The 11,930-nt window shown below is 43.3% G+C and overlaps 1 protein-coding gene across 5 annotated transcripts in view; it reads left to right on the top strand.

The window, feature by feature from the left end:
• The first annotated feature begins 421 nt into the window (after positions 1-421).
• The window catches only part of Ubl3 (ubiquitin like 3), a 52,076-nt gene continuing 40,567 nt past the window's right edge, over positions 422-11,930 (top strand). For 2 of the 5 annotated variants that reach the window (XM_031338782.1, XM_031338784.1), the window contains exon 1: positions 1,558-2,391. In XM_031338782.1, coding sequence (XP_031194642.1) covers positions 2,365-2,391 — 27 coding nt within the window. In that variant the 5' untranslated portion in view covers positions 1,558-2,364. Of the gene's footprint in view, positions 519-1,211; positions 1,299-1,557; positions 2,392-11,930 lie in introns of those variants that run through there. The other 3 variants (XM_031338788.1, XM_031338783.1, XM_031338785.1) reach the window with 3 other exon arrangements.

The following is an 11,930-nucleotide window of genomic DNA, read 5'->3' as shown; positions in this document are numbered from 1 at the left end:
CGTGGGGAATTAACTTGGCGAGCATCTTTAAAAGGTAAGCCAGTACTCCTTCGGAATCTGTTGGTGGACTGAAGCGTTTCAGTTGTCTGGATTTCCAGGAGGCTTCATGGTGGGGAAGGGTCCTGTGCTTATTAAACAACCACGGAGAGAAACTCCATTAACAGAGGCTGTGGAAAACCATGGGACCCACAGATGCTGAAATAGGGAAGCTACATTGGGGTGAGCCTGGGCCTCTGTTTTCCTCTACATTTGGATTCTTAGGGAGTTGGGTCTGTGATATAGGTCCCTAAGAGTGCGTGGAATTTCTTCAGCCAGGCTGACACTCAAGAGACAGGTAGGTCCTCTTAAACGTCCCGTGAGTTCCCATTCCATGAGGAAAAAAGGTGACTGGGGAGATGGTTATGACACAGGCTCCTAGACAACAAGCTCCCTGGGAATAGGGACTGCATAGCTCACATCTGAACTCTCAGTGGCCACAGAGTCTTCGTGCATTTGTGTGCCGAGAGAGAGAAAAGAGGGTGAGTAGCAACAGCTCATGTCAGAAGATGTGCTGTTATTTACCAAATGATGTATGTGCCATGCATGAAATCATCCTTAACAGCACTCAGACTTTAGCCCTGGAAGGTAGGCAAGGCTGCCTTATAGGTGAGGTCACAGATGTAAGTGGGTGTAATAGTATCATGTCGAGACTGCCCTTCCAAAAGGCCTGAGATATGAATAAGGCTCAACTGAATACCTGTGGTTTCTGTATTCTGATCCTATATCCGTGGTAGACATATTTTTTCACCTAAATCTTCGAGCACCAGCATTATATTATGCTGTTTTAAATTCATAATTACGTCACCGGGTCAAACAGGGGCTAGGCTGGGAAGTGGGTGAATCTACATGTAGTCTCCGCTACAGATTTAGCATGATGCCACTATTGTGCCTAATACAGTTTCTGGTCATTTCAGTTAAGCAGATTGTAGCTTTATGGCCCTGGGAGTTCAGGAAATGTGTGTTCAAACATTGCCTCTGCTTCACAAGAGCCTTGTTTCTGTTGAACTTCCGTGGCCTTATTGGAAATCAATGATTGTTTCTGATCTTCAAACTGTCATGTTGAGGAGACCTAAAGATTAACTCACTCAATAAAATGGTTTGAGATGGCAGGATGTGGAGAACTTGAAATAATTAAAACGCATGCTTCTGCACCATGGTGTTTCTTATTTTAGCTGTGTCTACACAGTGCGCGAGGGAATTTCTCTGTGCAAGTTGTTTTCCTCCATCAATCTGCGTGATCAGGGCATTTCTGGACACAGGTAGGGACTGACTCCAGGGCAAGAGCGTCTAAGCTGAAGCTAGACAAGGGCGCTATCATTTCCTAGCAACTGTTGCTATGCGGGGGCGTGGCATCGATGCGGGTACGGACGCCTGGCGGCCCCTTCCCCTCACCTGCACGAACTACATTTCCCATAATGCTCCGAGAGGGTTCCGTTGTGACGAAAGGAACAAGCGCAGGCGGGGGCGGGGGAGAAGGGGGGTGCTATTCCCAAGTCGGCTCTCGGGCACCAGCAGCCGCCACCGCCGCCATGTTGGGCTGAGGCGATGACAGGAGGCGGCCGGGGCGTGTGGGATTGAGAAGTGGAGGAGGAGGCGGAGAGTCAGGGCTCTGAGGGGGAGCTGTTCCTAAGCTAAGGGAGGAGCCCCCGGAAGACGCCGCGGAAGGCAGCGAGGCGGAGGCGGCCGGAGCACGGACGCGATGCGGCTCGACCCGCGCGGCTGCGCTGAGGCGCCCGCGGCCTGAGCCCCCGGCGCTGTGCTCGGTTCGGCTCGGCCCGGTTCGGCTCGGCTCGGCTCGGCTCGGCGGCCGGCGAGGTCGATGCCCTTGAGCGCGGCTGCGCGCGGCCCGGCTGTGCGGCCCCGTGGCGCGCGCTGAGCTTCTCGGCGGCCCCGGCCGCTCTCAGCTCCGCGCTCGATGTGTAGCCACATAGTTATCTGTACACTTCGTCGCCGGGGCTTTAATGAGGACCTGAGTCGCGAGCGCGTGTGAATCACCGCCTGGGCCGGGGAAAGAGGACGGCGCATTTAACCCCCTCCCACCCCGCTCCATGTCCGTGTGTCACTCGGCTCTGTCCACCTGGCGCGGCGGGTCCTGGAGCTGCTACTGCTGCTGACGATCGACTCCCCTCGCGCCTCTCGCCCCAGAAGCTCTTGTGCTCCCACGTAACTTCTACTTTTTTTTTTTCCTCTTTTTTGGAAAAAGCTCAGCACGAACCGATCAGAATTGTGAAGGGTTTTGATTTTTTTTTCGTAGCTCCAACACTTCTGCTCTTGTTTTTGTTTTGTTTTCTGCGTAAAACCTCTGGCCCACTCTCAAAAGGCAAGATGTCCAGTCATGTCCCGGCGGATATGGTAAGTGAACGATAAGTTCTGACGTTCGGATTGTATTGTGGTTTCCAGTCTGATTTAATCGGAAGACGACGCTGGCGTCGCGGGGGAAGGTTTCTGGGGCCCGGGGGAAGGGGAGAAATTGGGGACACTTCTGGAAAAGCCAATCTACTTGGCTTTGGAGAAGTTGGCTATACGCCCCCCACCCCTTAGGAAGCACTGGTTTTTGGTGTGGTTTTTGCTTCTTTTTCTTTTTTTCTTTTTTAAAAACCACTGGGAGTCACTGGTTCGGTTTTGTTTTCTAAGTCGCCGGAGGCAGGGAAATGCAGAGGAAGCGGAGGAAATTCCTTCCCGATTGCTAGAAGGCTCTGAAGGCTTGGATTTAAACGCTTCGGGAAAACGTCAGGGGCTGTGTGGGCACCGCCGGGGACGGGCGCCGTGCTGGATACTTAGGGAAGGAAGAGGCTGTCTAGCTCAGTGACAGACAAGATCGTTTAGACGTAGGTACACACTCGGTATGTTTCAGGGACAGCGGCGCACCTCTTTGGAAAAAGTCTTGCTGCGAGCCCTTCGAAACATCTAGCTGAAAAGCTGTGACAGCCGGAGCTATTTAAATGTTTTTCAATTCTAGGCTAATCACGCAAGGGATCCTTTTTTACTATAGATATTCCAGGGTTTCTTGGTATCAAGTATTTAACAGTTTTGCATTTTAGGTTTTTGTCTATTGTTTTTTAAGCCAGTTAAGCATGTTCATTGAGCCTGGATCCCTGGGCGTTGAGAACTGGAAACAAAAAGTGCTCTTGTTTATTGAGGCTTTTTCCTTTGGTTTCTAAATGTTAGGGTTGTGATTGTGTTGACTGACAGTTACTGTGTAGCCTTACAGTGCTCAGGGGTGGGTTTGTGGGCGTGTGAAGTGACACTTTGAAGTCCTGAGGGCAGACATAATGCAAGTAACAGGGAGATGAATAATCCTGCTTCTGAAAGAATCGAAGTTAATGTAATCATGCCCACTTATGTCAAGTTGACATTTGGATGTGTGTGCATTACAGTGCAAAACCAAAATTGAACTTTGCTAATGATTGCATTTTTAAAATGTCAAATATTTCTATGGAGGGATGACCTGTATAATATTTTTAAAAGAAAAATGACCCTAAATTGTGTATTTTGACCTTGGTATTTTGTTTGTTTGATTTTTCCACTTAATATGCTATTCAAATGCAAAGGAACCACTGGGTCTCTCTCTCTCCCGGTTGGCCATACCGCTTGCAGCCTTTGCCTTGCTTCCGGAGTCTTTAAACTCAGCTCTGTCCTTTTAGCTGTTCTTCCTTCTTGATGTGTTCAGGGGGAACAGTCTCCTGCCTGCCTGAGTGGCTGCCAAGGTTCCCTTTACACTATTCTCGAAGTTGCCTGGAGAGGTCTCTACACAGAACTGCAAATGTTTCTTCCTCTGCTTCAAGAGTGATCTGTGGGCTCATAGCCTCTGGCAAAGATTTGCTCTTTGTAAAGCCTCCATTTTATATCATCAGCACAGTGAAGGCTACACCCACCTGAGTGCCATCTGTTCTGTCAGAGAAGTTGTAATGAAATAGATGTGTGTAGTTAAAGCAGTGCCACTACTTTCTTTGGGCCCAGTGATAAAGAAAAAGTGGAATGTACAGCATTAGCCACACATTGAGGTGATTTCAGGGAATGCCATCTCTGAAGATTGGTAGCTGTGTTGGGATTGGGGGACTGAAGTAGGGGTAAGGTTTTATTGATAACTCCAATTACAAACTATAACTACTTGTCTGTTTGAGATTGTGTGTTAAGGCCTTGATGACTCAGTGGTGCTTTGAGATCCCTGATTAAAGGTGACATGCAAGGGCAAAGCAATATTATGTAATAAACATAGAATGCCTTGTGATGCTCCTCAGAGGTAGCCTGTGCAGACTTCCAAGTTCTAAGTGGATTTTGTGCCTTATGTTCACCTTGCTGGACAACTGTTTGAGAAAATCCTTTAAACAACCATTTTTCCATTACTTAAACTTTAGTTTTCTATCAGAAGGATCTTTGTTTGATAAGCGTGTAGAATTCTCAACATACACACACACACACACACACACACACACACACACACACACACACACACATTAAATGTTAAGTACTGCCTTCTTAGAAGTTGTTCAAAGCTAAACTCCTCATACCCAAAACTGACATTTTTGTTTGAAGCAAGGACAGTTTACCACTTTATGATTTTGAAAACCATCTCTTCAGGAGCACAGATGTTCCCACCAAGTAACATTTCCTTGCAGCCCAGCTCTAATTGATTAGGATATGAATGGTCACAGGCCTGAACTTGCAAATGAAGAATCGCCTTTCTGTTAGGTGCTGTAATATGAACGATGCAAGTGTTGACATCCCCCCACTCCCCATTTAGAAACAAATGTTGTTCTGCTCCTTTACATCTTAATGGTGCTTGTCAGCCCTGGAAACATCCTGCCCAGGAGGTGGGGTGGGGACCTGATGTTAGAACCCCTGCCCTGGTTCATTTGCGGTAATTCCTTCCAGACGGATGATAATTGCTAACTCAATTGACATTTGGATAAAGTCTTCTTATGGCTATGTTTGTGGTTCATTTTGTGTCTGGTATTTTAACACTAGTTTTAATTTTGTGAATAGGAATCACTAAAATTTCCTTTTAAACATTAAGTGTGTCTTTGTTTTACTGTAAAGAAAATACTTTATCCAAATTTAGGATAAAGTATGTCTGTGATTAATGCATTTGTTGCATCTTCTATACAATAATTTGCAAGGAGGCTTCTTTTCACCATTCTGCAGTGTATATACACACACACATACATGTTCTAGGAAACTAAGTATTTACAGAAGGTGCTGATTTTTCTTTATTTATTTTTTATTTTTTATATTTACTTATTAATTTCATGTATATGAGTCCACTGTTGCTGTCTTCAAACATACCAGAAGAGGTCATCGGTTCTCATTACAGATGGTTGTGAGCCACCATGTGGTTTCTAGGAATTGAACTCAGGACCTCCGGAAGAGCAGCCAGTGCTCTTAACCACTGAGCCATCTCTCCAGCCCGATTTTTCTTCTTTGTTAATAGTGATTGAGTTGGAAATACATCTACTAGTATCTCAGTGTAGCAACCTGTGTGTGGGAAAAAATCTGAAAATATCGGAGCAGAATTTCATTATAATCATATTTGAAACAGTTTGTTTCCTTTATACTTTTAAAACTGAGTTCACAATTTGTGGTCTTCCTTGAGCTGTAGTCATTGTGTCTGTGTAGTGACATGTGGGTGATAGGACTTGGGAGGGAGACAGTGATGAGGACGGTGACCTCACTCTGAATTGGGAATGGCCTCAGCACATGGGCTGTGCTCATAAAAGTGTTTCTTCATTTGGGAAGCAATTTAGGACTTTGGACTAGAATTACACTTTATGGCTTTAGGACATCCATTATATCAAAAACCTATCTGCTAACTACTTGTGAGCTGGGTGTGGTGGTGCACACCTTTAATCCCAGTGCTCTGGAGACAGAGACGGGCAGATCCTGTGAGTTCAAGGCCAGCCTGGTCTACAAAGTAAGTTTTAGGCTAGCCAGAGCTATATAGTGAGACCCTGTCTCAAAAGCAGAAAGATAGACTTATTAGCAGAGAAGCAGTATGAGACAATGAGGCACACTGTTCTCTAAAGCAGCTGATGCTCTCTGCTTGTTAGGTTGGCGAAGCAGGTGCTGCTCAACAGTTTGTAGTCTGGGGGCAAAGGTATGGTGGCAATTGGTTTTGTCAGTACATTTCATATGCTTCATAGAATACTTTAATTGTAATGCTTGGTTTATTTCTTCTTGTCATGAAAGAAATATTTTTGGAGCCCTCTAGTGGGCAGGAAATAACTAAAATAAATTTCCTTTCTGTGTGAACTTTGATCGGTTTCCTAAGTTAACATAAAATGACGTGAGGAGGAGCCATGCCAGAACAGGATCCAGAAAACAACTGTCACTATGGGGAAAGTATCCTGAGATGAAATGCAGATCCCTTCCTTGCTTACAATTACTTTATCATTTTCTTTCTCCTATCTGAAACACTGTTTTTCCCCTATTGAAGTTGGGAGAGCCCTTCAAGCTAAGGAGCTGAAGAAGTTCTGCTTGCTTGTCTGTGTGACTTGATAATAGCGCAATCAGCAACATCTCTCTGTTGAATGAGTCTCTGGGTTGTTTTATTTGACTGTATATGATGCCCAGAGTTTGAGCCGAAATGGATTTTAGTTTGTTTTAGGGCCAAGTCGACTTTCCTTTCTCTCAGTTGTTTTCCTCAGTGCTTTGGTGATGGTCTTACACCTGGTGATGTGTGAGAACAAGTGTCCTAGATCTGTTATGTCTTCCATGGTTTCTAAATCCAAATTGGTGTTTTAAAACTGTCAGAGACATTTTGACTCATGAAGTGGTAAGGAAAAGTGTCCCACGCTGCCTGCTTTGACTATTACTTTGAGTATGGAAAATGTGCTGTTAAATATTAAAACTGGGATTTCCTTCTATTAGTAATAAACGGTGCTGACTCTGCTGGTCTTCATAACATGGAGGGCTCTTTGACTGTTAAGTTCCTTTCTTCATTAAAGCCTGGGCCGGCGGCACCCTGGGCTGTTTTGAATTGGTGACTTTTTCCCACTTCGTGAAAGTTGTGTTTTGAAACAACCCAGTTTGATGGTTTTGAGTTGCTACTTTGTTAAAATAGGATGTAGTGTTCTTAGTTTAACTTTCGCTTTGACTTAAGTACTGGCTATGTTGCCCAGGCTAGCTTCACACTAGTAATCCTCCTGCCTCTGCCTCCTGCCTCTGTGATTATAATGTGGGCTACAAACCTGTCTAGCTGAGTTTTGATGGCTTAGGGCCAACATTTTGAATGCCGTCCGTCGACTCTGTTCTGAGTTTACTGCAATGACTGTAATTGCACACTTCTGTATATAAATGCCAGACCCTGAATTTTCTCCCCTTTTTGGATCACTGGTTTATAAAATGAAGTGAGGCAAGTCAGTTAGAGTCTGAGAATAAAAATATTAGCACTTGCTTGCTGTCTGTGTATTTTTCGACCCCACAGGGTGTGTGTGCTTTCCTGCTCCTCCCCCCACCTTCACCCCCTTTCTGCTATCTAGATTAACTGTGAATGGAGTTTGCTGAGGAAGGTTGTAAGAATTCTGGGATGAGGTAGCAGCACCTTGAGCACAAATGCTCACAGGTTTTGTGGCTGATCTGTTGTGCCATCCAGTTAATAGAACTGCTGTTGACTTAGTATTGAGATGATGGGCAGACTTTTACTCTCAAAGACTCCCAATTGAGAAAGTACCTGCTGCTCAGAAGAATCCAGTGCTTTGGAGAGACCATTCCAAGAGCACGTTTAAATATTGACTATCTGTTGAAAGGGCTTCTCTCCAAAAAAAATTCCAGTGAATTTGACTCATCAGAAGCAAAAGGCAAAATTAGTTTGCAAAAAAAGACATTCAGAAAAGTTAAATTTTATTTTACAACTTTATAAATTCATAGTTTCATTAGATAGCTGACTTCTAACATAAACATAGTTGGTAGTGGAATGCAAAGTATCATGACCTGGTAAGCTGGTCGGTGATAGGTATATCCTACTCTGGATCTGTGCCTCTTTGTGAGCTAGGCTTTTCATTTTGCCTTAGGAATGCTCTTAAAACCCCATCAATCATCCTAGCTGAAGGGAAGCTGAGGCAGGATGATCACCATAGGTTTGAACCTAGCCTATCTATGAGACCTTGTCTCAAAAAAACAGAACAAATAAAATAACAATAATGAAAGAAAGATCAATGTCAAAATAAATTTACCTTCCCTGCTGGTAAGCTTATTTTAAGAACTAGAGAGGCATGTTCAGAAAGAGCACTCTTATTAATATGCTAATATTTTTTAGCGATTGCAAGATTAAAATAGATTCATACTTAGTTCATAGATAAAGTAACTCAAGCATTTTACTCTTTGTATTTGTATAGTTCTGTGAAGTGAGTAGTGTGACTTGTGGATGTACACATGAGTAGGGTGGATGTACACATGTTGCAAGTCTGTGAGGAATAATGCCATAGTACAGAAGCCAGTGTAGTAAGTGACCAAGCTTCCTGGGTGTTTTAGCTGGTGTTTGATACATAGTATTTTTGGAGTCAATATGCTTGCCTACCCTTCTCTGTTTATGGTTGCTGACTAAAATTTGCTGGGGATGTAAAAATCAAGCTTTCTGTAGTATAGTCCACATTAAGGAAGAACAAATGATGTCTCAGCAGGTTGTTCAGGATCTGTCTTCAGTAAAATAAAATGCCCTGTAATGTTGTCTTTAGTTCAAGGCCTTGGTTTATCTTTGGTTGCCTAGAACTCTGTACACTCTAGGTTCAGAGAGAACGAGAAACTTGAAGTCTCACAGTTAGGAGCACAGAGTCATGAAGGGAATTTGGGTCCAGTGGCTTCCTGATAGGCATTCTGTGCTTCCCCTATCCAAGCAGACATTTTCCTACTGGTGCCTCAGATTCCTTCCCAGACTTTCTTTGAGTCACTGCTGATTGTTCAGAGTTGAGATAGGACCCAAGTTATGCAGCTTTGTGACATGTTTGGTGACTTTGAGATTGGCATGGTTTTAGAGAAGCCTGCTGCATCCCTAACTGCTGGGCTGGGGGCTTCCTTTAAGTGTATGGGCATCTTCTTATGTTCACATTGGTTACACAGTTGACCTTCCCTGTACAGGTGCCTCTTGGAATGCTTCATGTATGTAGCACATAGGTTGCCATGGATGCTGAGAGCTCCCAAGCCTTTCACTTCTATTCTCATGCTGGAGCTGCTTATTTACAATGTAGACTATTGACCCAGTCAAACCTACTAGCACTTTTTAATGGTCTATCTTCTCTGGGCAGTATTCCATGACTGGATTTAGTTTTTGAAATGACTAGCTTTTGAGGAGAAAATGTTCTTTCTGGTAAAGAAAACTGTTGAAGGTCAGCATTATATCTTAGCAACACTTTACTACTATGTCTAGACAAAATATTCTCCTGATATGTTTGATTTTCTTAAATAGAAAAGTACAATTTTGCTTTAGAAATACTTGTTTTTTTTAATGCAGTCACATAAACATCATCCATACAAATAAGGATAAAACCACATTGTAATTTTAAACTGATTCTAGTAGATGTCAGTTACTTAACTAATTGCATATTCGCAAACATTTTGTTTCATTCCTTGCTGCTGTAAGTCTAGAGAGCACATGCCGGGTGAAGGTGAGGAGGAGACTGGGAGGCATTGGCGAGAGGCCTAAGCCCTTCCTTAAGTCCCCACCTCACCACTGCCACATTAGGGATTGAGTTCCCAACACCTGACTCTTCAGGATACACTCAGACCACAGCAGGTATGTAAAACCTGTGGGAAACAGTGGCATTATGGCTATTCTCAAACATGTCTTCTGTCTTTTGAGTAGTCCTTAAAATAAAGTTTTTAGGAACGTAGTTGTGCCAAGAAATAGGTCAATTATTGAAGTCATAGATGGGAAGGTACCAATGTCATAATTAAAAAACAAAAAACAAAAAAATCCTTGACCTTCCAGTTGAATGTGGTTATTTCACTATGCCCTCTCTTCTCTCCTCTTCCTTCCCTTTGGCTTTTGTTTTGAGACCAGGTCCAGGGCTCTGAGTATCTGGATAGTGCAGGCTATCCTGGATCCCCATTTTCCTGGCTCAGCCTCCTGAGTATTGGGATTAGAAGCATGCGCTACCACAAATAGCTGCATTTTCTTTTTTTAAAAAATACTTTTATTTACAGATTTACTTTTTAATTTTATATGTGTGTTTTGTCTGTATGTGTGTGTACACCAGCTCACGTGTCTGCCTGATATCTGAGGTCACAGGAAGACATTGGATCTCCTGGAACTGGATTTACTGATAGTTATGCATGATAATGTGGGTGCTGGGAATTAAACCTGGATCCCTGCAAGAGCAGCAAAGTGCTCTGAGCCATCTCTCCAGCCCCACATTTTTTAGTATGCTAGCTTATTCTTCACATCAAATGCTTGCGACTTTGTTCATGGAAAAGATGGATTAACAATATTAATTTCATGTAAAAATCTTAGATCTAGGTGTCAAGATTACATTGACCTCATAAAATGATCTGGGAAATGTTTCAGGGTTTTTTGGTAAGAGTTTGTGGGTATTGATTTAATTTCATCCATAAGTGTTCCAAGGAATTCACTAGCAAGACCAGCTGGGTTTGTGTGTGTGTGTGTGTGTGTGTGTGTGTGTGTGTGTGTGTGTGTGTGTGTGTGTTTCCTGCAGATTATTGGTGATGTTTCCTCGGCACCTGCAGGACTATCTGCATTCTTACTATGTCAGGTTTTGCATTTTCAGTGTTCTGACAGATTACCTGAATTCACCTTGACTTGAATTTTTTCAGCTGGTCATGTTGGTGACTCCTGGTTTTAAAACTTATCTGCTCACTGGAAACCTGTGCCTTCTTATCTTGGTGATTGCTAGAAGCCAACTTCAAATTCATCTTCTGCTAGTTTCTATTTTATTTTTTCCCTCTACTTTAACAGAATTTACTTACTGTTCTTAAGTCTTTTGTCCATTGCCAGCCCTCCCATTTTAGTACATTTGCTTATTTGTGTAGGAAAATTCCCTCTACATAAAAATTTAACTAGACCATGCAAGTTTAATTTATGTTCTTTTTATTATCGCTTAATTCAAAACATTTAAATTTCAAAAATAGTTCACAGTGATTTAAGATTTCCACTGTGCTGTTTCTGTTGATCTATGAGTTACTTAGAAATGGGTTATACACCATTTAAGCATTGGGGATTTTCTACCTGTGTTCTGTTATTGACAACATGTTTCATGCTGCTGTTACCTGGGGCCTGAACATCATGGGGCCGTGACATCACAGATGGGTTGTTTTTTGAGACCTACCTACTGTACAGTTTTTGAAACCTGGGTGTGATGTACCATCTATATCAACTAAGTCAAACTTACTAATCATGATCAGTCTAGTATATCTGTATTGACTTGCTCTGCTTTTGTGCTTCTGGAGTTCGAACTCAGGCATGTTAGGCAGCCACTGAGCTGTTCTGTATCTTGCTGTTGACCTTTCCTCCCTAACATTCAGTTGAAAGAAGGACAATTTCCAAGTTTGTGCTGACATGTGATCTCTCATTCTCTTGTCTGCCTTGTGCATGAGCGGCTGGGTTGTTGCCTGAGAATGTATTCCTGGGTGTTCCACTGCCCATGGGAGCCGTCGTCTCCTTGCAGCCTTTTCATCTTTTCACTTTTGTGCTTTGCTCTTACGGCTTTCTTTGACCCTGAAATGAGTCTGAGTATCACCCAGTGGACTCTGCTGTTGCAGCATGAAACTGATGATACATGCCTTCTCTGGGTGTATTCTCTGGGAGTGGGACTTCATCTCTGGGAGTGGGACTGGCCACTCTGCTGTCAGTCCTTCCAGTTTCTTGCTTCCTGTTAGAAAGCATATTTACTCCACTCCTTTTTTCTTTCTTTTTTTCTTTTCTTTTCCTTTCTTCCTTCCTT

Source organism: Mastomys coucha, unplaced genomic scaffold (genome assembly GCF_008632895.1).
Source record: "Mastomys coucha isolate ucsf_1 unplaced genomic scaffold, UCSF_Mcou_1 pScaffold22, whole genome shotgun sequence".
Classification (NCBI taxonomy): domain Eukaryota; kingdom Metazoa; phylum Chordata; class Mammalia; order Rodentia; family Muridae; genus Mastomys; species Mastomys coucha.
Note: the sequence above shows the minus strand (reverse complement) of the source record. Positions and strands in the feature narration are given on the sequence as shown.